The sequence below is a fragment of the Hydra viridissima genome, unplaced genomic scaffold, assembly GCF_058129835.1.
Source record: "Hydra viridissima isolate aposymbiotic clone 2 unplaced genomic scaffold, HvirCarnegie_v1 scaffold_10, whole genome shotgun sequence".
Lineage (NCBI taxonomy): Eukaryota > Metazoa > Cnidaria > Hydrozoa > Anthoathecata > Hydridae > Hydra > Hydra viridissima.
The window spans coordinates 6,232,575-6,258,945 of record NW_028324309.1 but is presented as its reverse complement, the minus strand read 5'-3'; the positions used below and the strand labels follow the sequence as shown (position 1 = coordinate 6,258,945).

General features: G+C 28.6%; 3 protein-coding genes across 4 annotated transcripts; all 3 read right to left on the bottom strand.

Moving 5' to 3' along the window:
• Nucleotides 1-4,342: 4,342 nt before the first annotated feature.
• Nucleotides 4,343-13,934, bottom strand: LOC149882861 (uncharacterized). The gene is made up of 12 exons (XM_090100532.1): nt 13,754-13,934; nt 12,968-13,076; nt 11,041-11,255; nt 10,524-10,706; nt 9,684-9,857; nt 9,288-9,377; nt 7,006-7,199; nt 6,514-6,775; nt 6,036-6,356; nt 5,348-5,824; nt 4,945-5,127; nt 4,343-4,855 (listed from the first exon to the last, which is right to left on the bottom strand). Exons 1-12 carry the CDS (start codon nt 13,812-13,814, stop codon nt 4,485-4,487), a joined length of 2,640 nt encoding a protein of 879 aa, XP_089956658.1. The 5' UTR covers nt 13,815-13,934; the 3' UTR covers nt 4,343-4,484.
• A 2,597-nt stretch (nt 13,935-16,531) lies between these two features.
• LOC145193282 (uncharacterized) lies at nt 16,532-17,928 on the bottom strand. Its single transcript, XM_080070731.2, has 2 exons — nt 17,269-17,928; nt 16,532-17,032 (listed from the first exon to the last, which is right to left on the bottom strand). The coding sequence occupies exons 1-2, from the start codon at nt 17,871-17,873 to the stop codon at nt 16,726-16,728; spliced, it is 912 nt and encodes a 303-aa protein (XP_079926857.2). The 5' UTR covers nt 17,874-17,928; the 3' UTR covers nt 16,532-16,725.
• Nucleotides 17,929-19,087: 1,159 nt separating this feature from the next.
• LOC145193208 (uncharacterized) lies at nt 19,088-24,074 on the bottom strand. Of its 2 annotated transcripts, none has more exons than XM_090100136.1 (3): nt 22,956-24,074; nt 19,702-20,974; nt 19,088-19,596 (listed from the first exon to the last, which is right to left on the bottom strand). In XM_090100136.1, the coding sequence occupies exons 1-3, from the start codon at nt 23,824-23,826 to the stop codon at nt 19,290-19,292; spliced, it is 2,451 nt and encodes an 816-aa protein (XP_089956262.1). In that variant the 5' UTR covers nt 23,827-24,074; the 3' UTR covers nt 19,088-19,289. The 2 variants fall into 2 exon arrangements, with proteins under 2 accessions (XP_089956262.1, XP_089956263.1); XM_090100137.1 differs by lacking the exon at nt 22,956-24,074 and adding an exon at nt 21,877-22,055.
• Between the last annotated feature and the right edge of the window lie 2,297 nt (nt 24,075-26,371).

Genomic DNA, 26,371 nt, shown 5'->3' with positions numbered 1-26,371 from the left:
AGGTACACACGTAAACGAAAGAGTTTTCCAAACTAGGAACAACGAAGGTTGTCACACTGGAGTGTTGACCCCTTTCGTATCTGAATAAGTAAGAAAAAAAAGATATTGACTTCCAAGATTTTAGTTATGACTAATAAGAAGTTCAAAGTTCAGAAAATTAGCTTTTCAATTTCAGACTTCAAAATCTGGAAGAAGGCCTTTCTGACACCTCGTAAGTGTCTTCTGCAACGTTATATATATTTATTTTTTGATATTTTTATAATTTTCTAAACTTTTTATACACTTAACCGCAAAAATAACGCACAACTTATACATTTCGATTTATGTTAATTGTCGTCAATGTTATTATATATTTTGACAAACATTAAGAATAGAATAATGAACACAACTATTTCTATGATAATAATAAAATTGACTTTGAGAGTGGTGAAAAAAAACAAACTAAAACCAACAATATGGTTCGTTTAACAAAATAAAGTAAAATCATTATTATTGTTATGCACACTAATACAGCTTAAATTGAAACATTTTTGACTTATCAATAACTAGTGTTACCACCTCTTGATGTTACTACAGCCTGACTGCGCTGTGGTATACTTTCAATTAGAGATCTAATCGTTTCTTGAGGGATATCTTCCCATACTTGGATAAGACTTTGTCGCAGCTCGTCTAGGCTGTTAGGTGATGGATGTTGGCTTCTAATACGGCGTCTCATTATGTCCCTAAGATGCTCTATTGGGTTCATATCTGGACTGCAACAATGTTTAAGTATTTATATCTGGACTGTAACAATGTTTAAGTATTCATGTTGTCTAGCATTATCCTGCATAAGAAAGAATCCATCTCTAATGTACGGTGCAAAAGGTACCACAAAAGGTTCTAAAATGTCTGCTATGTATCGTTAAGAAGTCAGACGTCCACCATTAACAATAAAAAGTTTTGTGCGAGCTGTTAAAGATATTGCACCCCATACCATCAATGAGCCACCTCCATATAAAGTGGTTTCTCGAATGTTACAAGCAAAATATCTTTCATTTGGTCTTCGTACACTCTTTGGCGGCGATTAGAACTTTCAAGGCAAATCCTTGACTTATCTGTAAATAAGACCTGTCCCCAATCATGTATCCTCCACGGCATTGGTAGCTGCCTTGGCCAAGTCGTCTAGCGTGATCATTGGTCTCTACAAACCTTTGTAGAACCCTACCGGCTGTTGTATGAGATACTCCAAATCTTCTACCAAGTTGGCAATTTGTTAATCCTTCATTAGATAAAGTAACAATTGTAACACATTCATCACAACATAAATTTCGTCTAGAACGCTGCATTGCGAACAGATGTGTTGCTTAAATGACAGTTATCTTTTCTACTGCTAAAATAATTAAAAACCATTTTGGGCCAAGGATATCCCCGATGTGATCAGATCATAAATTCTGTCTAAGTAATAATATTCGGGCCTGATGCATCTGATAAGAAGAAAAAAAGCAATCTCTTTCTTTATTAGATTAGCCCTGAAAATGGGGGTTAAATAGTTCTTCAACCAGGGACCGTATTCAAAGAACATTTGTAAAACCTACCGGCTAAAAATCGTAAATTTTACCTACATAAGTTGTAAATATGATTTGTGTGCGCAAATTTATTATCACAAATCTAAAAAAATGTTAATACCAGTGAAAAAGTTTTGGTTAAAAAGGAAAAGTAGGTAAACTTTGTTTTCTTACCAATTCAATAAAGATGCAATAAGTGACTTTTAAAACGTTGCTTTTTATCTTTATTTTATTACTGATTCCAACAAGGTGAAGAATCCACCGATTATTGATGCAAAAATAAAGTTTTCTTTACTCATTGACAGCTGGTGGTCCACATTAACTTGAAATGGTTCACATTAATGGGTTAGAGGTCCATATTCTAAGATTCTATACATGAGTTTTAACTTAAGAACTTGATGAGTCAAATACGTAAACAATATATATATATATATACATTTAACTACATTGAGACAAGTAATGTTTAAATTATGCAAAAAAAAATAAAAAATTCAATATCTATTATTATTATTATTATTATTACTATTATTATTATTGTTATTATTATTATTATTATTATTATTATTATTATTATTATTATTATTATTATTACTATTATTATTATTATTATTATTATTATTATTATTATTATTATTATTATTATTATTATTATTATTATTATTATTACTATTACTACTATTATTATTATTATTACTATTATTACTATTATTATTACTATTATTATTATTATTATTACTATTATTATTATTATTATTATTATTATTATTATTATTATTATTATTATTATTATTATTATTATTATTATTATTATTATTATTATTATTATTATTATTACTATTACTACTATTATTATTATTATTACTATTATTACTATTATTATTACTATTATTATTATTATTATTACTATTATTATTATTATTATTATTATTATTATTATTATTATTATTATTATTATTACTATTACTACTATTATTATTATTATTACTATTATTACTATTATTATTACTATTATTATTATTATTATTACTATTATTATTATTATTATTATTATTATTATTATTATTATTATTATTATTATTATTATTACTATTATTATTATTATTATTATTATTATTATTATTATTACTATTACTACTATTATTATTATTATTACTATTATTACTATTATTATTACTATTATTATTATTATTATTACTATTATTATTATTATTATTATTATTATTATTATTATTATTATTATTATTATTATTATTATTATTATTATTATTATTATTATTATTATTATTATTATTATTATTATTATTATTATTATTGTTATTACTATTATTATTATTATTATTATTATTACTATTATTATATAATAGTAAGTGCAATTTGTTCCTAGAAAATTTGCTCTTTTTATCGAAATTGGTTAAAAGTAAATCACGATGAATAGTAAAATATGTAAAAATTCTGAGTTTGTGAATCAGGGAAAAGTGTCCTAAAAGATCTTTCCTTCGTTAGCAAGCAGTAAAACTAAAAATATTGAAGTTAAAGCTGCCATTTCTTAGATTTGCTGGGGAATAACGGATTCTTCTGACGTTTTTAGTAAGATGCTACTTTTTGCTTGAGTATTCAAATAATTTTCTTCGTTTAAAACTTAGAAAATTTCTCAAAAGTGAAAATTTCTCAGCTCGCCGTTTTTCCCCCTTGGACTTTTCATTTGGTAGTGATCTCTTTAGTAATGTGATATCTTTAGTCACGAAATCTCGCACTCTATTAAATACTTTCTTGTGAGTTAGAAATTGATTGTTGGAATAACTTTAGTTCTTGAATTCTTGTATAAGTTTATGTTTTATTCTACCGAAACATCAAATTCTCTTGATGATTTTAAAAAAAAAGCGTGTGGTATGTGTTTTGCACAACAGCGTCCATTTTCCCCTATATCAGCCTTTTAAGATAAAGCGAATTTCTCTAATTTTTATACGTAAATTTGTTACTTAAAACTTGTCATCAAAGTAAGTTTAAAGGCTTTAGTCGAATAGCAATTCTGCAACGTCTTCAAGGATTGAAGCAAAATAATTAGGTAAACGAGATATAGCAATTTTATTTCTGAAATGTTATTACTTTGTAAATATATAAAATTATTTAAATTCAATTTATTTCAAATGACTCATATAGAAGTTTGTATTATATTCGTTATAAACCGAAAAATCCAAACCTAATGGTTAATTATGCAACAAATTATTTAGGAATTAACAATATTTTATCTTCTTTGTTGGTTCCTGCGCCATTCAAACTTATTCCTTGTATTGTAGGTTGTCCTTGTTTTAGGGTTATATTTACAAAGATTTGGAAATCTGACTAATCGAGGCCAGTTAACAGGTATTTTTTTTTTTTAAAAAAAAAGAAAAAGAACGAAACATGAACGTACCGAAGAAAATGAAATTTAAGAAATGGGTGGGTCATAAAGAATAATAATAAATCATTAAGAACTGATAGTGAATCAGAAATACATTGTAACAAAATGGATAGTTACTTATAGAAGTCTACTATAAGCATGAAAAATAGAACACCATACAAGGTAGAAGAAACACCATGCATGTTAAAAGAACACCGTACAAGGAAAAGTCAAACAACCAGTCCGTTTGTGTTATTCAACCAAACTAGTGATTTTATCTATGATTATATATGTGCTTTATCGTATTTAAAAAAACTGAAACTGGACGTACCATAACGAACAACGTTAAAGAAATATTTGATGTTGCAAAATTGAAAGGCTTCAATGGTGCATAATATGGTGCAATAATGGTGCAATATAATGGTACATGATATTCTTTAATAACGATTTAAAGTTCATTCGTATTTATACTAATTGCGTTTACATTTCGAGCGATCTTAAATGTTTGGAGTTACCAATAAACATTGATCATACAAACGAGAAACAAATTCAGAACAAAGTTAAACAATTAGCAGACTAAATGTTGACGAAAATTCTTCCTTTGAAACATCTCGTTGCGCACTAACTGTGATTCGAGCTGTTGTCCCAACTAATCTGGAATCACTCGGTGCACTATATTGGAACTGAATAAAGGTGTTTTTTCGAACGGTCAAAGTTTGCTTAGATGGCGAAACACTTCCGTGGCTGGCCTTCACACTGAAAGTAATAGATTCTTCCTCGCCAAAATTGAACACCATCATTTGAGCATTGGCATTATTAGATAATCGTACGGTAAACATATATCCGGCATATGTGGGAACCATAAAAGCAGTTTTTGCTGTTGAAACCCCGAGAGATAGGCGTTCAAATTTAGAACCGTGTTTAGTCTTACCTAAAACATAAAACAAACATTCGATGTTCTTTTTTCGAGGTTCATTTTTAAAAATTTACTTCATCAAAAAAAAAAAAGAAAGACCCTACCGTAACATCTCACTTTGAATGGCGAATTAGGAGGCATAAGCTTGGCAGAAAGCATGTCAGCTTCTCGTTTGACTAAAGATAAATCTAAAAGGTTGTTTCCTTTCAAGTCCAAAATTTGACATTTAAGAGAATTTGATTCAACATTCTCGCCTCCGAATCGTATAATTATATCGTTTTCATAGCCTACAAATGTAAGAGAAATAATTATTATCAAACTATAAAAACAGCGATGATAACTCCAATTGCAATAGCAATTAGAAAACATAATAATAAAAATAGAACGGTAATCACAACTATAAAATTGCTAGTGTTAACAGACGATAAAAGATTAATAATTTTATAATTATGAAAACAGTAATAGAACTTTTTTCAGCGAGTTTAAACTTTGAATTTTTATAAAAACCTTTGATAGGATCACTGAAAAAATAAGCGGGGCTATTCTTTGCGGGATGCTGCTGATAAACAAAAGAAGTAGCAAACTCAATTGGATCACGTGATACTGCTTGAACACTGTATTTGTAATCTCCTACACTTGATGGGAAGTTAATGGTCCATTTACCAAAAAAACCTTTTTCAGAGTTGGATATTTGGTAAATCAAGGCCATAGAGGTAGTTGTAGTTGGTGACACTGGTAAACCATTTTCATAGCGTAATTGAACCAGGTCAGCTGGACTTTTGCCACTTGTAGAAATAGATACAATGATCTTTTCAATGCCATCATCAACTACAAAATCATGACTAGTAGTCTCAGCTTGCCTTTTAAATTTGCTGCGCTTTGACGTTTCACCTGCTGCAATTACCGTGTCTTGCTGCAAACTAGTTTTCACATATTCTGTAAAACTTAATATTTCTTTGTCATCTTTCAAAGGGAAAACCTGACCTAAGATTAAATTATTTTACTGATTTTAAAATATGAAAAAATTTTAATGTTTTATAAGAAATCAGCATATGATAAAAACAGCAAAACCAATTTTATAACAAGAAAAAAAAGCAGAAATATCCAAATTTGCAATAAAACAACGCAACAAAAAAAACCCACATTACAAAAAAAAAAGCTAACTGGGTAAGAATAATAAAAACTTGCAATATACCTGATGTGTATGATGCAATCTCTTTAAAACTATCGATTCCCGACCCACACCCATCTAGATTTGCAAAAAAAGTAATTGGTGAGGAATAAGATGAAGCAGCAGCTTTTAGAGCATCAATGTTTGATCTTGAATCGTCTTTTGCACTGGCATCAGTAAAAACAAACATAGGGCTGCTGTATTGTGGTCCAGTGTTAAAAGCATTTAACATACCAGCAAATGCTAGCTCAGGACAATCACCACCACCGTATATGGGAAGACTGGTGATTGCATTTATGACTTCTGCTCGCTGTTTTTCACTTTTATAAACAACTGGTCCAACATCTGATCAAAGAAAATACATAAATATTTATATCTGGACTTTTCTTCGAATTTGAGAAGAAAAAAAATTTATTACACAACCATAATGATCAATCTTTAGTGATCATTTAAGTGATTAATTTCAAAACAATGAAATGTAAGAAACTCTAACAATATTTACCAGGATCATTGAATGGGGAAAGTATGTAATCAACAGGAAACTCCCTAGTTGTTTCAATTATAGCCTTAGCAATTCCTTTTGCAGCATTAATTTCTTCAGACATAGATCCAGTTGTATCCATCACAAACATCAAAGTACTGGCACCTTGACTTGATATAATCTGTGAAAATTTCTCTTCTCCAACTTTTGATTTTATCGTTTGCAAATAACCTTCTGATGCTTTATTAATGTCATCAATTGGAAGTCCATTAACGATCTCTTTCTATAGAGAGATGAGATATCTCTACATGAACATTTCATTCTATTAAGTGAATATAAATACTGCTCCACTTTTAACCTCATTTTAGGCCTAAACAGTGCTTGTTTATAAAATAACCTTTTTTACTGCATTATTTCAATAGATTTGAAATAATACAGTAAAAAATGTTATTTTATAAACAAGCACTGAACAGAAATCTTGGCAACTTAATTTTTTGACATATTGAAACTTACTTTCATGAAGTTGAACAAAGATTTCCCTAGAGTGACACGAGCAAAATCAATTGATCCTCCTTTTGCAGCAGTTACTAAAAACTCTTCTAAGTCTTTCAGAAGAATTTCAACATTTTTTGGAGATGTAGGATCAACTGAGATAAACTCAGCTGCAACAGCTTTTTGAATTTCAAAGATTGCTTTCAAGGATTTACCTAAACAATCAAGAAACTTACATTGAAATTGAAGTTTTTAAAAATCCCCTGCAAAAAAATTGTTTTTTAATAGCCACTAACATAAATAAATTTATTGAGATCATTGTATTGCTCACAAGAATTCCATATTCCAAAGATAATGAAGTTATGCATTTAGAGCCAATTTTTCATGAGGAATCAATTTTAATGTTTTAAAGCCTATTAAAAACTTTAAAGTTATTATATTATTAGCAAAATACATCTTTTCATGATTAAGCAAGTTTGCACACAACTTTGCAAAGAGGCAAATTGTCAAAAAAAAAAATTTTTTTAGTTCTTTCTCTTAAGTAACTTTAGTAGATGCTCTCTTTCAAAAACAATGGTGCTATTTACACCTTGGGAAATAACTTTCAAAAACAATGGTGCTATTTACACCTTAGGAAATAACTTTTAACAACTGTACTTTTCAGCAAGTTTATTTGTAACTGATATTTAAACATCAGTGAATTTGAAGAAATAAATAAAAAATTACAAAAAAGTTTTAAAAACTTTTCTTTAATGTTTAAAACATTATTTTTAAACATTATTTTACAGTTTATTCAAAGGTTTAGCTTTTTAGATTGAAAAATCTTTCAGTTATCAAATCAAAGTCTTTTAATCTTATTTTATGTTGTTCAATTTTTAAAGATGAAATTATGTTGCTAGAACATAATTCATTGATAGGCATGATATGCAAGTAATGCACAAAAATTAAATAATTGTAAAGGTTCCACAACCTGCATTTTTAATGGTTTCTGAAGACTTGAATCTATTGTGGCTCTTTTTAATGTGGCTTTTATACCATCAAATGGAGATTTACCATGGCAGGTAACAAAAAAGGTCTATTGTCTTTTAAGCAAATTCATCCTGATGCATGCATAAGTTTCTAAATTTTTTGTTTGCTTGTATATTGACCTACACAATCATTTGAAAAATTTTCAATCTTCATGGCATTTAGTCTTGATAAAATTAATAATTTACAAAGCTGTAATTTATAATTTACAAAGCTGTTATTATCCGCAAAATTATCCAGTGAAATGACAATTTCATTGTCATTATTTGCTTTTGTTTGTTGTAAATATTGAGCTTGTTATTTCAAAATATAAGAACAAGAAATCAAATTATGCAACAAATTACAAATAGTATCAAGAAAATCATTAAATTGAATAGCCATAATTTTAAGTGAACAGAAATCTGTGTAACTAAGTTCTTGGTGACTCTTTTACTCAAAAAAAAATTTTTTTTTAATGATCAAAGAGTCAACAGTAGAACAAATAGGTCATTGATGTATCACTCCTAATTATCAACAGAATATACCAAATGCTTCATTAAATTTTTGTAGTTTTTAATTAACTTAGCATTTTAGTGAATAAAGCAAACATGGTGAACATTTAGGTATCTATACTGTGGATACCTGACTGTCCTCCATTAAAATATCATTTTGGTCTTAATGAATTAACAATGATCTAAGTCTTGTGTAATTTATATAACTTCTTTTGAAACTTTATCTTTCTTGAACATCCAAATGATTACATTTCAGTTACAAATAACCTTGCTGAAAATTTTTATTAAAAGTTGAATATATTCTAAAGCATAGATGACACCATTTTTGTTTTTAAAACAGAGCACCTATTAAAGCTACTCTAAAGAAGCTTAAAAATTTTTTTTGACATTTTTGCTTCTTTCCTAAGCAATGTAGAAACTTGGTTACTTGTAAAAAAAAACTATTTTCCTAATAAAAAAAAACAAAAAAACTTAAGGTTTCATTAGAATCAATTTTCTATGGCGAATTCATTAAAAATGGATTCACCATAGAAAATTGATTCTAAATCTCATCTTTAGATTTTATGAAATGTATTTTTTAAGTTATCATGTAAATCAGCCTTAAATGGTAAATCTTATTTAAAATTTAAGTATATCAAGAACTACTTTGAACTGGGTGCCCAAATTTTACCCGAAAGATTATTTCATCAAGTTTAGTAATTGTATCAAATTTCAACAAAATTGAAGTAGTATAGTTTAAAATGTTTGAAAAATGAGTTGATATTTATTTAGTTGAATTACTCTTACCTGATAAAGGTTTTCCTGGATTCGATGAACTATAAAATGTTTTTAAAAAATCATCAACAAGTGCTTGAGCCTTAGTGACACCATCCGCACCTAAACAAAATTTTAAAATTTTTTGAGCCTATTAACATTGTCAATCTTTTTTTTTTTTCCATTAAACTTTTTTAAATTTTATCTCATTACATTTTAAATATGTATAAATTCAATTTTAAAAAAATTGTACATTCTAACACTGTTCTAAAATATGTTAGTGAAAATGTCCATAATTGAATATGTATTTGCATAATTTAATATGTATTTGCATAATTTAATATGTGTTTGCATAATTTGGCACAGGAATTTGGCTGACTATGTATCATTAGTTTAAAAAAAAAAAACTCAAAGTAAAACTACACCTACCAGGACAAAAACTATTTTTACATCCACGACTTTCCTCTTTTAATCCAACACAATCTTTACCTCCATTTTCAGGTTTCGGATTATTGCATTGACGAGTTCTAGTCTGAATGCCTCCTCCACATGTAGTAGTACAAGTACTGAAATCTGTCCATTCACTGAAACCACCGTCCACTTCTAACAAAACATACTACTTTATATATACATCATATATATTGTATACATATATCATTTAAAAACATATGCATGATTTTTCTAAAGAAAACTAAAATGATATGCATGGTTCAATGAAACATAGTTAATGATGATTTTTATTGTAATGTCAATTTCCCCTGACTCTCCATCAAATTATAAGGAATCATAGAAAATAACTTCATGCTTTTATTGAAAAAGTGTTTACCTAAAGAAGCCACTATTTTAATTATAATACTTGTAGGTAAAATATCTTTTGCAAATTGCCTTTTTTTTATTTTTGTTTTTTTGTTGTTTTTTTTTTTGGACATAAAATTAAAAAAAAGCATAGAAACAGAAATCATTAATAACTATTCACAAATCATAAATATCAATTTCAAAAATTCAATAAACTTATACTCTTTTAACAAAAACCAATTTATTTACATAAAACTTATATATGTAAAATTTATGTTAAATTTATATATGTAACACTCATACTCAATTGATTGACATTATTATATCACATACCTTAATAACTTACTTACATACCTTAGTACATCTCAAGAAAACAAAAGTTTCATTTAATTACCCTTGTAAATGTTATCAAACATTCCTGATGTACCAAGAATATAGCAAAAATACTGCAGTAAAAAGATAAACTCTGCTTACCTTTCACACATGATGATCTTGTACAAACACTTGTTTCAGTATTTGGCCCAAGAACAGTGCATGGGTTTCCATTACCTAGCTTAACAGGATTATCACATTCCCTTCTTCTTTGCACAAATCCACTGCCACATGTAACACTGCATGTTCCCCAATCACTCCATTCACTATAACCGCCATTTTGACCTAAACATAGTTCCAGTTAGGTACAGGTAAGTTATCTGCTTCTAGGTTATCCTATTTTCAAACTTAATTCTAAAAAGTAAGGATACAGGCACAGAAACAGTGTTAGGGTGTAAGAGTCATTTTTGAAAAGGAGATGCTTACTAAAGCAGGCTGTTTACTAATAATATTGTGGACTTAACAAAACTGTAGACAGAGGTTAACTAGAAAGTGAATATTCACATCACTTAATTTTTTGATTATTATGAATAGAGCTATTTTTCAGAAAAACTAAGTTTTTTGGCCATATATGAACATCAAAAAAGAAATTTAATAGTATTTCTTAATTATTACTTACCAACTAAATAAACATATTCACTCCAATCAGCACCCACACATTCAACATTAGTTAAGTCATCACATGCTTTATATGAAGTGTTAATGCAATTGCTTTTGGTTGTTCTAGCATTGCTGAGAAAATTTTTAAACCCATAGCAAATACCATAAAAGCGAATTGAAAAATGGGAATAGCCTTGTGCTTTTGCTTTCTCTTCACACACGGATGTCAAATTTCTAGATACATTTAAAAAAATTTAGGCATGTCTTTTTTTTTGTTTTTTTTATTCTAACATTCAAATTTAACAAATTTGTTACTCTCAGTTAGTGAATACAAAAAAAAATTACAGTTACTTTATTCCATAAATTTGATATTGGCAAGTTTATGTTACAGTTGTACCAAAAATTGTTTAAACTATTTGTTATGGATAGAAAATTTAAAATATCCTATTAAGCTCAGCATAAATCTGAGACCATTGGAGAGAGAATGAAGAAATTTTAATTCAAGTGAAGTTTTGATGAAATTTTCAAAAACACTCCGATATAATATCAAACTTGCACAAGTATACTAAAGAATTAGAGAAATTCATTAAGTTAGAATTTAGGTTACAGAAAAAGTTTTGTTATGCATGCTTGTCTTCAGTGTCAGAGGATATGGATGTTAGCTTTGCCATCTGAGGTGATTGTGGAACTTTTTCTGTTATTCTGAACCTTTTTCTGTTATTGGAAAACTATTAGCAAGTAAACAAAAAAAGATATAATAGGGTCCACAAAGACAGTGCAAAGATGTTAAACTAGAAAATTACAAATATCAAACATCTAAAAAAAAAATCTATTTTGGAGTGGTTTTTGCTGTAGAAAACTGTGAACAGCAACCTAACTGAAATTATTATAGTTGGAAGTGTAAGTGTAAGTTAACTGAAAATCAAAAGCCAAGAAGTAGAAGTAAAGTTATTTGAAAATTAGAAGTAAAGAAGTAAAGATATAAAATTTTGGTGTTGGAGGTGGAATGGGATTACAATTGAATATAAAAATTTAATTCAGGAAATAAAATAATATTAAAAACAAATATAAAGATAATACAAAAATGTAAAAGCCCAGATAACTGGAACATACTAGGTGAGATATCAAAATATTTCCATGAGCAAGACAAATGCTTGGAAAATCTGAGTCATTAAAAAAAAAAATTAATGTAATTGGTTTTAAAATACTACAACAAGATCTATTAAAGAAATCAAGGAAGTGCAAATACATTTAATGAATGCTAGTGAAGTAACTCACATTATAATAAAGTGCTATTAATTTACTTTTGACAAACAAACACAAACAAAGATTTAAATAACATACTGCTTTGCTATAACTATATGCTTATTACTATAACTATAGAAAATTGTACATATTGATGACTGCTTTTTTCTATTATATCAGTCATTTTTATTCTGGATGACTCATAAAATGGAAATAAACAATCATGCTAAAATGTAGTAAACGTTTTTTGATGGTATCAAATTTTAAATACTTAAATCTTCAACAACACTATAGATTGCAATAGATTGCCACACATAATTTAAAGGCGCTACTACACTTTCTCCCCCCTCCCCCTCCCCCCCCCCCTCTGTTTATGATTGATTCTGATAGAGAATTTTATGCTGATTAAGAATCGTATAAAAACATGGGTCTCAAAATCAATGGAAAGTGCTCTAATCTGAAGTTGAAAGTGCAAAAATGTACCACAAATTGCTAATATTCGCCATCTTGAATTCACTATCTTTACGGTGGATTTTGTTTTCAACGTTGATTTTGAGACCCATGTTTTTATATGATTCTTAATCAGCATAAAATTCTCTATCAGAAAATCAATCATAAAATTAGGGGGGGAGGAGGGGGGGGGGAGAAAGTGGAGTAGCGCCTACTTTTAAATAACTAATTGGTAGAAGAAAGATACTGACCTTTTAACAAATGAAGAGAAATTCACCCAATCAATTTTATCTCTAAGGTTAAATAGAAGTTTAGCATCAGGGTTTTCTGAAAAGCAACCGACCTTTTGGTAAGTAGAACCTAAGGAGTCAAAAAACATTTTATGTATATGTATATATATATATTGGAGCTTGGTGCAACTTGACCTTGGTGTAAGTCATTAGTTACTAATGACTTAAAATGACAAATGCAGATTATCAATTGATTTGAAACAAATTTTTACAAAAAACACAAGTGCTCCACTGCCAAACTTTGATGATTGCACTATTAGACTTTTAATAAATTTGTGACTTGTTAAGATTATGGCAAAGCTCTCATGAATACAAAACAGATTTTTAGAAATAAAATTCATTTTTATCATTAATTTTTAAATAAACAACTTTTAGAATTTCTTTAGTTTTAAAGTTTCTCCACTATGATACTGAATTATTTTTTTTATTAGTAAAAGAGCAACTTTATACCCGGATGTTAAAACTTTTAAAAAAAGAGCTTCTTTCAAACCCGTTTCCAAGGTTTGCTAAAAAAAATTCTATCAATAATCAAATCCATATTAGAATAAATAAGTAACACATCACCTAGTTACACATCACCTAGTTACACATCATCCTAGAGAAGATTTTTTTTTCGCATATAACCATTAATAGTTTTTAGCAATAAAAAAACAATTTTCACTGTGGTTTGTAAATGATACACATTTTTCTTGTCTCATTAAAGTTATTGAAAGCTGAAACTTCACTTAGCGTTGTAACTTCACTTACCTGAAACTTCACTTAGCGTTGATCCAATTGCTAATAAAGCAATTAAACTCTTCCAACTCATAATTTATTGAATAAAACTCCCTCAATAAATTTACATGAATTAATTACCAATTTTATGCTTAAAAGATCATAAGAAGCAGCTCTACTTTTATAAGTAAAAAGACCATTAAGTAAATATCTGGATTCGTTTACAGGTGTAAAAATATTAATCCTTACTCAATTATACCGCGTTTGTTGATGAGTTTTACATCGATAAAAAAAAAACAGTTTTTGCAGCTGTTCAAGTTAGATCCAGCAAGAACAATGCCATTTTCATTTACCGCTTATGCACAAGGTAAAAGAATAATATTCGCACAAAGTTGCTGAAAGGGATTTCACATAACCGTGAAAGTTTTACCTACAACATGCGAACAAGAATGGAACAATTTTTTTTGTAAAAAAATTGTAACATTTTTGTTCGCATGTTGTTGCAAAATGGAAGAGAACTTTATACATTAAATTCCCTTCAGCTTAAAATTTAAGTTTGATACAAGAATACAAAAAATTTAAATAAAATGAGATGTTTATTTCTGTAAAAAAGACACCTTTTAGGCACGGGAAGTTATTTGTAAAATACGTTTTAAACACATTTTTTCATAACTCTGGGTGAAACACTGTACAACACTGTACTCCTTGGCGAAACATTGCACTCCCTGAGTGAAACGTTACACTAAAGCTCCGAAGAAGAAATCAACAGCAAAAAAACCTTTTTTTTAAAAAAAAAATGAAGACCATTCAATTTTATTCTTCTTAAAAGCAGATAAATAAAAGTGAGTATACGTTTGATAAAAAAAAAAAAAAAAAGATTTTCATTCCTTTTACCATCCTTTCTAAAAAGTAAAAAAAGATTGGAAATAAAAATATGATGTATGATTTTTATGTGGAAGCTCCAAAACATATACTTTGGAACTAAACATTTTTGTTTTGTTTTTCCGTCAATAACTAATGACAAAGAATAAAGTAAAAATACCAGTCATTTAGAATAAATCGAGTTTAAAATGATTCATACATTTAGAGATACAACGTAATAAGATTCCAGAAAAAAAAGTTACGATGCCTCGCACAAGTTTTTTTTTTTTTTAATACTTTATATTATTTTGCTTTAACTCTTCAAGACATCGCGCAGAAATGTAAGAATTATCAGAAATTTAAGAATTATCAGAAATGTAAGAATTTAACTGCTACTCGATTTAATTCTTAAACTTATTTTTCAAAATAACAAATTAAGTGAATTTGTCTCACTAAAACCTTTGCTGTTTTAAATTCATAAAGACTTCTAGTTTAACAAACTTCAGAAATTTCGATTTATCTTAAAAGACTGATATAGAAGTCGTGTTTAGCTTTCTATTGTCAAGAAAAAGCTAAACATGGCATCTTGAAATTAGACATCGGCGTTTTGGTGTATTCCATATATGGATTATTTCTTAATATTAAAATTATAGCTATGTAATATTACTCAGAAAAATTGAAAATTACTTAGCAGCAATCATTAAAAAACTTGTAAATGCGTCATAAAGAATGATCAATAACAGGTTTTGATATCTCCTTAATGCATTAATGTCCTTATTAATTATCTAATTTGACGATGAAATGTGCAGTTGTCAAATTTTAGAGAACTTTGGAGGTATGGAAATATAGAGAAAGTTGTCAAATTTTATAATAAAATATTTCATACTCATATAAAAACAATATTAAAAACATTTTAAAAAATGAAAAGAAAATATTTAATGCTTAAAATCCAAGAATTAGGACAATTACATTGTAATTGAACCTCACCTTTATACAATTTTGATTTCAGAAATGAAAGACTGTCCTTGATTGGAGAGCTTTTGAATGATTAGCTGTACTGAAAACGAATTTAAAACTAAATTAAAGCTAAATACCTGAGAAACCAAATATCATGCACAAGGTTTATTAAAATAAAGATGCTTAAAAAAAGAGACAACAGTAAAAAGAATAGATGTTACTGCAGGGAGGAACAGATGCTACTATAGGTCCAGGTTGAAAAGAATGTCATGAATCAGGAAAAAGTTATACAACTTTGTTGTTTTATTTGTATAATTATGGAGCGATAGTAACAGGATTGTTAGCTGATGGAAATCATTATGTATCATTGGCTCTGTCATGTGTCAGGAGTCTATTAAGAGACTCATCCAGAACAAATTTTATTGTCTGAGTTAAAGAATCTGCATGAATTGGTTGTCTGAACAAAACATAAAGTTGGACTAATCAGGTCTAGTATTGAGCTTGGGCCTGTCCACCCATCGTTGCTAGATACGATGTTTGAAATACATCTTGCACATTGGATACAAGATGGATATCAAACTCTAATACGCAAGAACGGTTGAACAAAAGAATTATATTGAACTGAGGAAGAAAGCCCTTTCAAACGTGTTTTAAAGAAGAACTGACCAATAAAATTGCAACACGACAAGAGGAGCTTTTGGTAATGATCTCAATACATTTTACTGCGGTAGAAGTGGAAGCTATAATTAGATTTTGGATAATACTTAAAACATATTGTTTTGAGTATCCACAAGACTTGAATATCTTGACCTCAATAAACTTTTTTTTATTCTATAACATATAACATGACCAGTTTTGACTTTTTTCTCTCTTCTGGGTAACTGTACGCAAATGAAAATTACGCTACAGATATAAGACTGTTTTTGTACTTTCTCTGTGTTTTAACTTTTGCAAGAAGAAAATTTTTCTATGAAGAGTTTTAATATAATCATTATGGGTTTATCTTTTTAAAAACACACAAGTTTTAAATATATACAGTAAATATCTTAACTATTATCTTCTTTTAATTTTTTCAACGTGGAGAAGCTTTATAAGTTAATAATACCTAGTTCATTTAGATTTTGAGGACTTTACATTCAAATCTTTTTGTATTTAATTGTTATACATTCTTTTAAAATAAGTGTAGATTACTTAATTTGAAAATGATTTTGTTTATTCGAATAAAATTCATCAATAATTTGGTTTGAATACATTTTTATAGACGCTCCTTTATTGATTAGGAAGTGGGCCGCTTCAAAATTTCCGGAGCAGATAGCATAGTGTAGGGCAGGCCATCCAGCAGCATCTTCTTCGTTGAGATCGACACCGATATCGCACAACGTTTTTAAAAGTTCCAAATTACCATCAGAGGCAGCGACATGTAGCAGCGGGCTTGAAGAACTAGACTCTTTACGACTTAACTTCGACCATAAACGGAACGGAGTTGACGGAAGTCTGAAGAATATAAACCTTTACTATAAAACAAATTTCCTTAAAAAAAAAAAACACTGCGCTGAAGCGCTTGTATGTAAAAGAAATAATAAAATAAAATAGAATAAAACAATATGATTTTTCCTCAGAGGAAATTATTGTCTTTAAGAGGAAAAAAGCAATTTTCTTATCAAATGCTTAACGAAATTATCCATCCTGCAACAAAAGAGATAAGAAACCGCAAGCAAATCTATTTTTACCTGTTGTTGATTGAGTTTGAATCTATGATGTTCGAAGACTTCTCCTCTCCTAATAAATTCCCTTTGTAGAAATTGAGAGAAAGAGAAGCCGATCGATACTGGATTGTGCCTACACCTAAACGTCGTTTTAAAGAGCCGATACTCCCGACTGAATAAGATCTATCGTTTTTTACTATTTGGTTACTATGGTTATCAAGGCTATCGATAGATTCTCGACTTCCTGATTTCTTTTTGCTCATTTTTTCCCACTTTGATTTCATTTCATTATTTACTTCTTCTGATGGGCTCCTACTACCACTATCCGTTAAACTATTTCTGTTCCGTGAACGTACGGCAATTTTAAATACATAAGCGATGTTTAAGAGCCTATCTGGCGTCGTAACTTCTGTTCCTTTTGTATTTCGCAGCTTATTAGTCATGGAGGGCGAACTCGGTTGAGAATGTACCGCTTGGGGACTTTTTTGCACTGAACAATTCCCATCGCTCGATTGAACTTTATTTTCAGACGAATCGTTATTAAACGTTTCAACACTATGTTTTCTTTCGTGATTTTTTTGAAACTGAAAGAAGCTTGTAAAGCTTTTTTTTTTTGTTGTTGACGTCATTTTAGAATTCGCATGCAACGATTTTACACAAAAAGACTTTAAAAAACATTTTTTTTTTTAGTTAACATTTCATTCTTATGTAATTTACTAAAACGCGCGCATGTCCAATATAAACTTTGCTATCGTTTTGTTCGGACGGAAGTCTATTAAATAAATTTTTTCTGTAACTGTTTACAGGGATTTTTCAGGAGTCGATTATTTCAATTTGTAGCAATATCTCAAATAGCTTGAAAAACAGTGGAGACTTTTTGTAGTGAAGTTTGGTAATTTTGCTCTGATGAAACTTTCATCTTTCAGCAACCCTATGATCAGAAGTAAGATTTCAGACGAGACAGTCCATGTTTTACCCCATGTGATACAATAACATTCCAAGTGATGAAATAAAATGCATGTGATACTTTAATGTTTTATCTGCACTCAAACAGAACCCTAGAGGGTAGTTTTAAAATTATGGACTGTGTGTCTAACTATTCGATGAACATTAAAGCGCTGCTCGTAAGAAATAATTTAGTATGGTTTTGTTACGATACAATGATTTACTATACTGCCGGTTTAAAGGTTTCTGAAAGTTGAAACTTTCATATATTGAGTTGCATACTTGACTTAAAATTTAAAATTTATATATAATGTTAACTTATTACAAATGAATAATAAACTGTAAATCATAAAGTATTTTTTATATATAACATAATAGGTATAAATATATATAATAGGTTATTAAATAATTATAAATTAATGATAAATTAATTATAAAGATTTTTTTTAAGTCTTTTTTAGGCAGGAAGGGTTTTATAGGTCTTAATTTTTTATCATTTTTCAACTCATTTTAAAAACTAAACCAAACAATAATAATAAATTTTTGTTGTAGCAAATCTCGTACTCCTACTCTCCGAAATTTTGTTTTAATAGCTCCATATAAAAGTTGGTGAATTTATTTAGAGTTATTTTTTAGCTCCTTCCACATTAATTTAAAAGTCACTTCTTTTCCATATTTCTATGAAAATCAATTCTTATTATATAACTAAAGACCGTTTTCGTCTGAGCGACAAAATTTTGAGCAAAAAAAAAAACGGATAAAAGTTCAATTAGACAGGCTTTTGCATTTGAGAAAAAACACGCAAACAAACATTTAACTTATTTGACCATAATCCTATTTTGCTGAAAATTTTGTTGAGTTTTCGGATTTTAGAAGACAATTAACATGAACAAAAACATGGGTTTATTGGAAATTTATTGAACACATCATGATAACATTTTCCATAAAGTGGCTTTCAAATTATGATTTGAAAACTGTCGAAAAGTTATTTAAATATCATCTATCTTTATTTTTATATTGCATTTAAAACTCTTGTATTTGAAATACGTCTCAGGTTTCTATGAGTAATCTCTGTAAAATGCTGTTGTCTATAGTGTTTGCTATGCAGTTTGAATGCAGTTTCTAATACTTGCACAATAACTATTCGTAACCTTCATAGAGTAGTCTTTTATTGAGGCCCCATAATCAATTAAAATTTGTGCTGCTCGGAAGTTTCCTGAGCAAACAGCATAGTGTAAAGCTGGCCATCCTGAGTCATCAAGCTCGTTAATGTCAACCCCTATATTGTTGAGAGTGTTTAAAAGTTCAATGTTTCCCTCTGAAGCAGCAACGTGAAGCAGCGGAAGAGAGTCTTGATTTTTTTTAACTTTAATGCTTGACCAAGTTTCAAATGCAGGAGTTGCAAAACTAGAAAGTAGAAAATATTATCAAAAACAAATGGATTAAAGAACTAAAGGGATTATATGAGATTAGAAATATAAATAGGGTTTGAAAATGTTTAAAAGTAGTTACCCATATAAACTATCATTCTGTTTCTTTTTTGCATATGTCGAATCAAATATTGTGCTCTGATTGAATTCAAGAGATAGATGATGGCGAGTCGGTTTTATGTTTGCATGCTTTCTTGACGGGGCATTTTCTGTGCAATCGATTGTTACTGTAGGTAGATTTTTATTCATAGCGTTAGCTACGCATGTAGATCCATTGGATGGTTTCCTTTCTTTTTTATTTTTCTTTAAACTATCCCTTCTAGATTTTTTGTCATTATTATTTTCATCGTGTGAAAATCTTCGTTCTTCTTGCAAGCTGTTTCGTCGAATCGCAGCCTTAAACGATTCTGTTAAACTTGTTTTACGCTCTATTTTTTCGTCAACTGGCGTTTTAAAATCAAGCGTACATCTTTTTAAGATATTATTTGTTTTACTAAATTGAGAGTCATCAGTGCTTTTTCTTTTAATGAAATGAGAGTTGTCAATACTTTTTCGTTTAATAAAGTGGGTGTCATCTGCGCTCTTTCGTTTAAATAAAAGAAAATCGTTGAAACTTTTTTTTTTTGCTTTAGATGTGTAGTTCATAGAAATAGGCTCATCATCAACATTTTTCTCTGACCCAGAAATATAAGTCATGTCCGGTAAGCTTAACTTCCTTGTTTTAGGCTGATGGTTTGTCTCATTATTTGATTCTTTATTTTTAAAAAAGTTTTTTAGCAGATAAGGATTGTTTTTTGAGTTAGGAACGTTTGTTTCGGCGATCTCGTCTGTATTATATTTGTTTGCCGAGTTTTTATGGGTTGTTGTAATGGGTCTTTTTAAACTGAAATTTTCAGATGCGTATTCGTCGAACAACAGTGATTGAAACTTCTCTTGTAAGTCTTTAAACTGGTTTTCTTCATCATTACAAGAGTCGTTAAACTTGTAACGGACATTTTCAGTTTGTTCATTGACAGAATTGTTTCTTCGGCGGTTGTTGGATTCCCCTGCATTAGCTGTTTGAAACTTCTTTGTTAGGAATTTTTCTGCACTTAAAACAGCCGGTGCTGAACACCTTCGAATTACTGTCAATTTACCTAATTGAGCTCTGGAATGCTGATTTTCGCTATCAGTAACAGAAGAAGATCGAAATGAGCTACTATCACCTTCTGAGCATAAGTCTTGATCAAAGATTTCTTTATTTTTTAATAAAATAGAAGACGCCGCAGACGATGTTTCTCGATATGTAAAATCATCAAAATTTTCTGCAACACCGTTTTTGTTTTGCAGATATATAGGTAGGTAGTTAAGCTCACCTAAATAAACAACAGAAATTTTTGTTCGTTTAATTTAGTCTGTTACTCTACTAATGATCGAAGATAGTTACTTAAAACAGATTATAATCCCAAAGATTCTCCTGTTCAAAAACATTGAAAAAAACTTTTTTTTTTTTAATCAAGACAACTCAGGTCCACGAAGCTAAAATTACTTTAGTGAAATAACTTTATAGCAACTAGTTAAAACTAGCTTCATTCTTTTTTTTTTTTTTTTTTTTTTTTTTTTTCAACTATTTTTAATTTCGAGAAATTAACTATTGTTCTTCCAAACAAAGAAACTCAAAGAAACAAAGACAATAAGAAAAATGTTAATTATGTAACGCTGTAACAAAGCTAAAACTTAGTATCCTGTTAGATGCTTTATATAACGATATTACATGTTAAATAAATCGATATTACATGCTTGATGTATCAATATAGGGATTTTTAAAAATGTAAAATTTCTTATGAGCAAGTGTTTTGATCACAGAAGTAAATGAGAAATAAATAAAAATCTGATTTTAACGCCAGTTCGATTGTACTTAAGTTTATGAGGTCATTTGTTAACGTTTGAACAGATTTTGCAGATTTTACAAACAGATTTTACAAACAGATTTTATTTTTAACAAAACCTGAAACGCAGAAAACTATAATCATTAAAAAACTGGGCAAACAAATGTATAAAGTTTTAAATGCTTTAAACTTAAATACTACAAAATTGTAAAAAAAATTTAAACAAAGAAAACTGAAGTAAAAATGAAGTTGTTACATAACCAGCTCCTAAAAATGGACACACGTATTAAAATCAAATTTAACTCCAGCATTCGCTTATTTTAGCGTCGAGCTTTATTTAAGCACGGTTTACCTGTAAGAAAATATTTGCAAATGAAGAAGTTCCGTACCGTAATCTTTACTCAAACCATTACAGTCACGTACCGCGTACATCGTTATTCACAAGAATTGTTTGCGGACTTTTTAAATGAAGGTTTATTAAATTGAACTTTCACCAGTATCACCAACCACCTATCAACACGACCAGTAACTAAGCAGCACCATAACAAGTATTCTCTCAACAATACAAAGTGTGCTACCAATAAATATTATATATAAATAATTTTAAACAGTACGCCGTTTTTAAATGCACAAAATTCGTACAAATCATTAAAATAATTTCCGTCATTAAACCAACCGACATACAGTTTCCGTTAATAAAGAAAATGCAAACAATTTCTTGTTGAACTGATATTTCAAAAAAAGGCAATTGTATATCCGTTTTTTAAAAAACGGAATCGCAGATTGGTTTTATGAACTTGGTGAATTGAACCAGATATATACGAAATGCCAGTCGTCGTTAAATCATTATTTAGAGCTAACAATTTTTAGAAATAAATGTTTATCCATCAAAAATGACATTTAAAATTATAAACTGTGTTTTGATCGTTAAGTCCTCTGCGAGCCTAATTACAATAAATTTTGAAAAAAACGTTGCACTGCATGTAATTATGACTAAAAGTAATAAGAATTAACAAAAAATTTCTCTTGATCTTAATTCTTGTTATTATCAGTCATAACTAATAGTAATAACTAATAGTAATAACTAATAATAATCATGAGAAATTTTTAATATTAATTATTAAATAAGTAATATTAATCATGAGAAATTTTTTGTTAAACTATTTTATTCGCAAAAGATTTTTTTATGTATAAAACAAGAAATTTGCTAATGAATTTCTTTTTTATTTAACATTTTAAGAAGAAAAAAAAAAAAAAAAAAAAAAAAGATTTAAGCGGTTCTTCTCGAAGTTTTCTATAAAAAGTTAAAAGGTAAAAAAATGAACTGAGTAAAGGTGAAGAAGTCATGCAAGTTGAGCTAAATTTAGTAAAATTTTCAACTATTTTTCAAATATGTAAAAAATGTTTAAAGATAATTCACATCCTATTAATTATTCTTTTTGTTAAGTAAAATATAACATAAATATACCTTGCGGCAAGGTTCGCTCATTTTGCTCATCGCTTTCATTTATTTTCTTCATAATTGATTCTGAGTAAGAGTAGGAATGTGGTCGAATTTTGAGTTGAAATGGCTTCTTTAAAAACGTATTTGTTGAGAAAGAGGCAACACGTCGACAGTCTGTTTTGTTATATCGTGCCCGACGTTCTTTACATCTTGCAGAAACGGCATTCATGTTTTCTATGAGAAACTCACTTAGCATGCTGTCCTCGTGAAAAAATTCATGCTTTGGATGAGATTTGTTGACTTGTGATTCTTGAAACAACCGGGAACTTTCACTTCCAGATGAAGAATTCATTTTCTTCGGAGGAGCCTCTTTACATATATCAAAATCATTTTTATCCCATTCAAAAACGTCGTCTGAAAGTTCAGAGTTCAGTATCTCGGACGATTCGAAGAGTTTGTTTTTATTAAAGTTGTTTAGGAAGCATTTTGAATTAAGATTCAAAAATACGTTTTCTGATTTATAATTTTTGTTTTTAACTTGAGTTTCAATATTTAGATTTTGAAACTGAAAGGAATATTTCTCTTCTCTTTCTCTTGGCCTCAATTGCATTTTTCTAAATTTCGGTTCTGAGTTAGTAAAGGACTGAATAATACTCTTAGTTATGCCTCGATTGTTTTCTCTTTTTTTATTCTTGATGCCACCAAAATATGAACCATTGTAAAGTTCACATGGTTTAAATTGGCTTTTAGCATTCAAAACAACCTTACGTGATATATTTTTTTTATCTAAAATCTTTGAGCTCAAGTCTCCTTTCCTAAGCTCCCAAGCTAAAATTTTTGCCTGCAGCTTATTATCCGTAATATTGTTCCGAGGACTCATGCTTGTGTAAACCATTACTGTGGCTTCAAATTGCGAGAAATTATAATTTTTATGTAGTAAATTGAGGAATGTCACAGCAAAATTACACTCGGAATTTATGAAATTATTCGCTTGCTGTAAAAGAAAAATAAAGTTAACATTTTTGTATAAAAACAGAAGAAAACTTTGATTATAATTTTGTAACTTATCATCTTGATAGCAATACCTGCAATACAACGTTACTAAAATCTTCAGCTATTCCACATGTAAAGACTTTTTATTAAGATCATAAATATTTTATAAAAAAAAAAGCTCAACGAGGGGAAAAGTTTAACGAGGTATTAGGAAACAAAATAAAGTTTTTTTAGTTTGAATAAATAAAGTTTAATATATTCACACATACTAGAGTTATATATACCATATGCTTGATTTTATAAGCAAATAAAGATATCAATTTAAAGCAAACATCATCATCGGCAAAATTTAAGAGCAGATCCTGGAAATAAAAAGCTAACATTTTAACATAAATTAACATTTTAGCATGAATTAATATTTTAGCATAAATTGATACTTTAGAATAAACTAGCTTGACAGTTGAAAAAGAAAAGAAAAAATTGAAAAAGGACTCTCTGTGTTCCGGCTTATATTAAATAGAATAAAATTTCCAATTCCTCTCAAAAAATCAAAAAAAAAAAAAAAAAAAAAAAGAAAAGAAAAGGAAATCAAAAATACCTTAACAAATTCTTTTTTCTATATACAGTTTACATTTTTAAACTGAAAAAAATCACTCTAATCGTATATTACCAACATCAGAAATAAAAAAATAGGGACTACATTATTACAACTACATTATTAATACTATGGCTGCTGAAAACAATAGCTTAAAAGAAAAAGAAAACTGGTTACGTAGTCACATGAGGAGAAAACATTACACAAGGAAAAAGTATTTTTAAAATGATAAGCAAATTCTATAAAAAAAATTTTTTTGATATAAAAAAATTTTGCGCCGTTTGTTGTTGTTCAAAGAGAATCAGCCAAAAATTTCTTCTTAAAAATTTCTTCTTAAAAACATTTTACCGTTTTTTCATATACTTAAAACTTTTTCTGAGATTAAAAACTGATTTAAAACGCTAATAATAAACCTAAAAATGTTGATAACAAGTTAAGTTCTATAAACCAACCACAAGACATGAATTATCTTGACCCTTCAATTACGACGCAAAATGAGTTGCGTTTTTTGTAGCCATATACAACTAAACAAATTCATAAATATTTTCTTTCTGCGACAAGTAGACAGAAATACTAATATTTCCTTCAACGATTGATAGCAAAGCAAATAGTTCGTAAGTACTCCCCAACCACGTCATTATTGCAAATAAACCAACTTAGCAGGAACATAAGCCGATGAAACCTTTTCTATTAACTTACCTTTTTTATATGCATAGTGCAACAGCGATTTGAAATCCCGCAAAATATTTTCACTCTAAGTCGAAAGATGTGGAACAAAAGCCATATCTTATTGGTACCCAGTTAAAAAATGAAATGTTTGTTGCAACGAGTCCAAATCGTTTGATTGGATCAGGAAGCAAACATTCTACGATCTTTAAAGGAGCGATAACAAAATGTTGCGGTTGATTCGGTTTTAAGAAATTTCTAAATTTATACTTAGCATTTTGCTTTTCTCTGACTTTAAAAGCGTGTTTGCTCTCCTTAACAAATAAACATTGCAGAGCTTCATTTATGAACTTTTTAATAATCGATTTTATATATATATATATATATATATATATATATATATATATATATATATATATATATATATATATATATATATATAAAATCGATTATTAAAACCAGAGTTAAAAGGGTGGGTCTAATCAGAGTTAAAAGGGTAGGTGTCATCTAACACCAAGATTTAATTTTAGAATAAATCAGCGAGAAGTAGGAAAAAGTAGAAGCTACAAGATCTGTTTGTCCATGTTGGACAACTAAAACAGAAAACCTGTTCTCAACTTTTTTTTTTTTTTTTTTTTAATTTTTATTTTTACTTTCAAAGGAATGAACTTTTAATAAAAAAACAATAACAACAATAAAAAAATAAAAAGGTTTTTATCAAAAAAAGGTGTAACTGGTGCTTATCACTGCGACCAAAAATTTTTACCCAATTAAATATTAGTCTATATTTTGCAAGACATCGAATCACGCTTTTAAAAAAACACTTTGATAAGAAATTATTTCTCACCAACAAACTTCAGTTGAGGATGATTTGTTTAAATCTTAAAGCGTGTATTCGAATAAGATAAATTAACCAATGAAGCATCAAACAAAATCACAACCCGTTCACTGGACGATATAAAATTAGTTGTTACTCTGAGGCAAACAGATTGTTAAAAGGATGTTATTTTATGGAAGATAAATAAAATGCTAAACACTTTAGTTAACCTCATGATTTTAAATAAATTTTTCCAATTTTTTTTTTAATTTTTAACTTTTAAAAAAAAAAAAAAAAAAATGTTGCAGAAAATGTTTTAAAAAGAAACTTGAAAATTTTGTTTTTTAAGTTGAAATTTTAATACCAAAC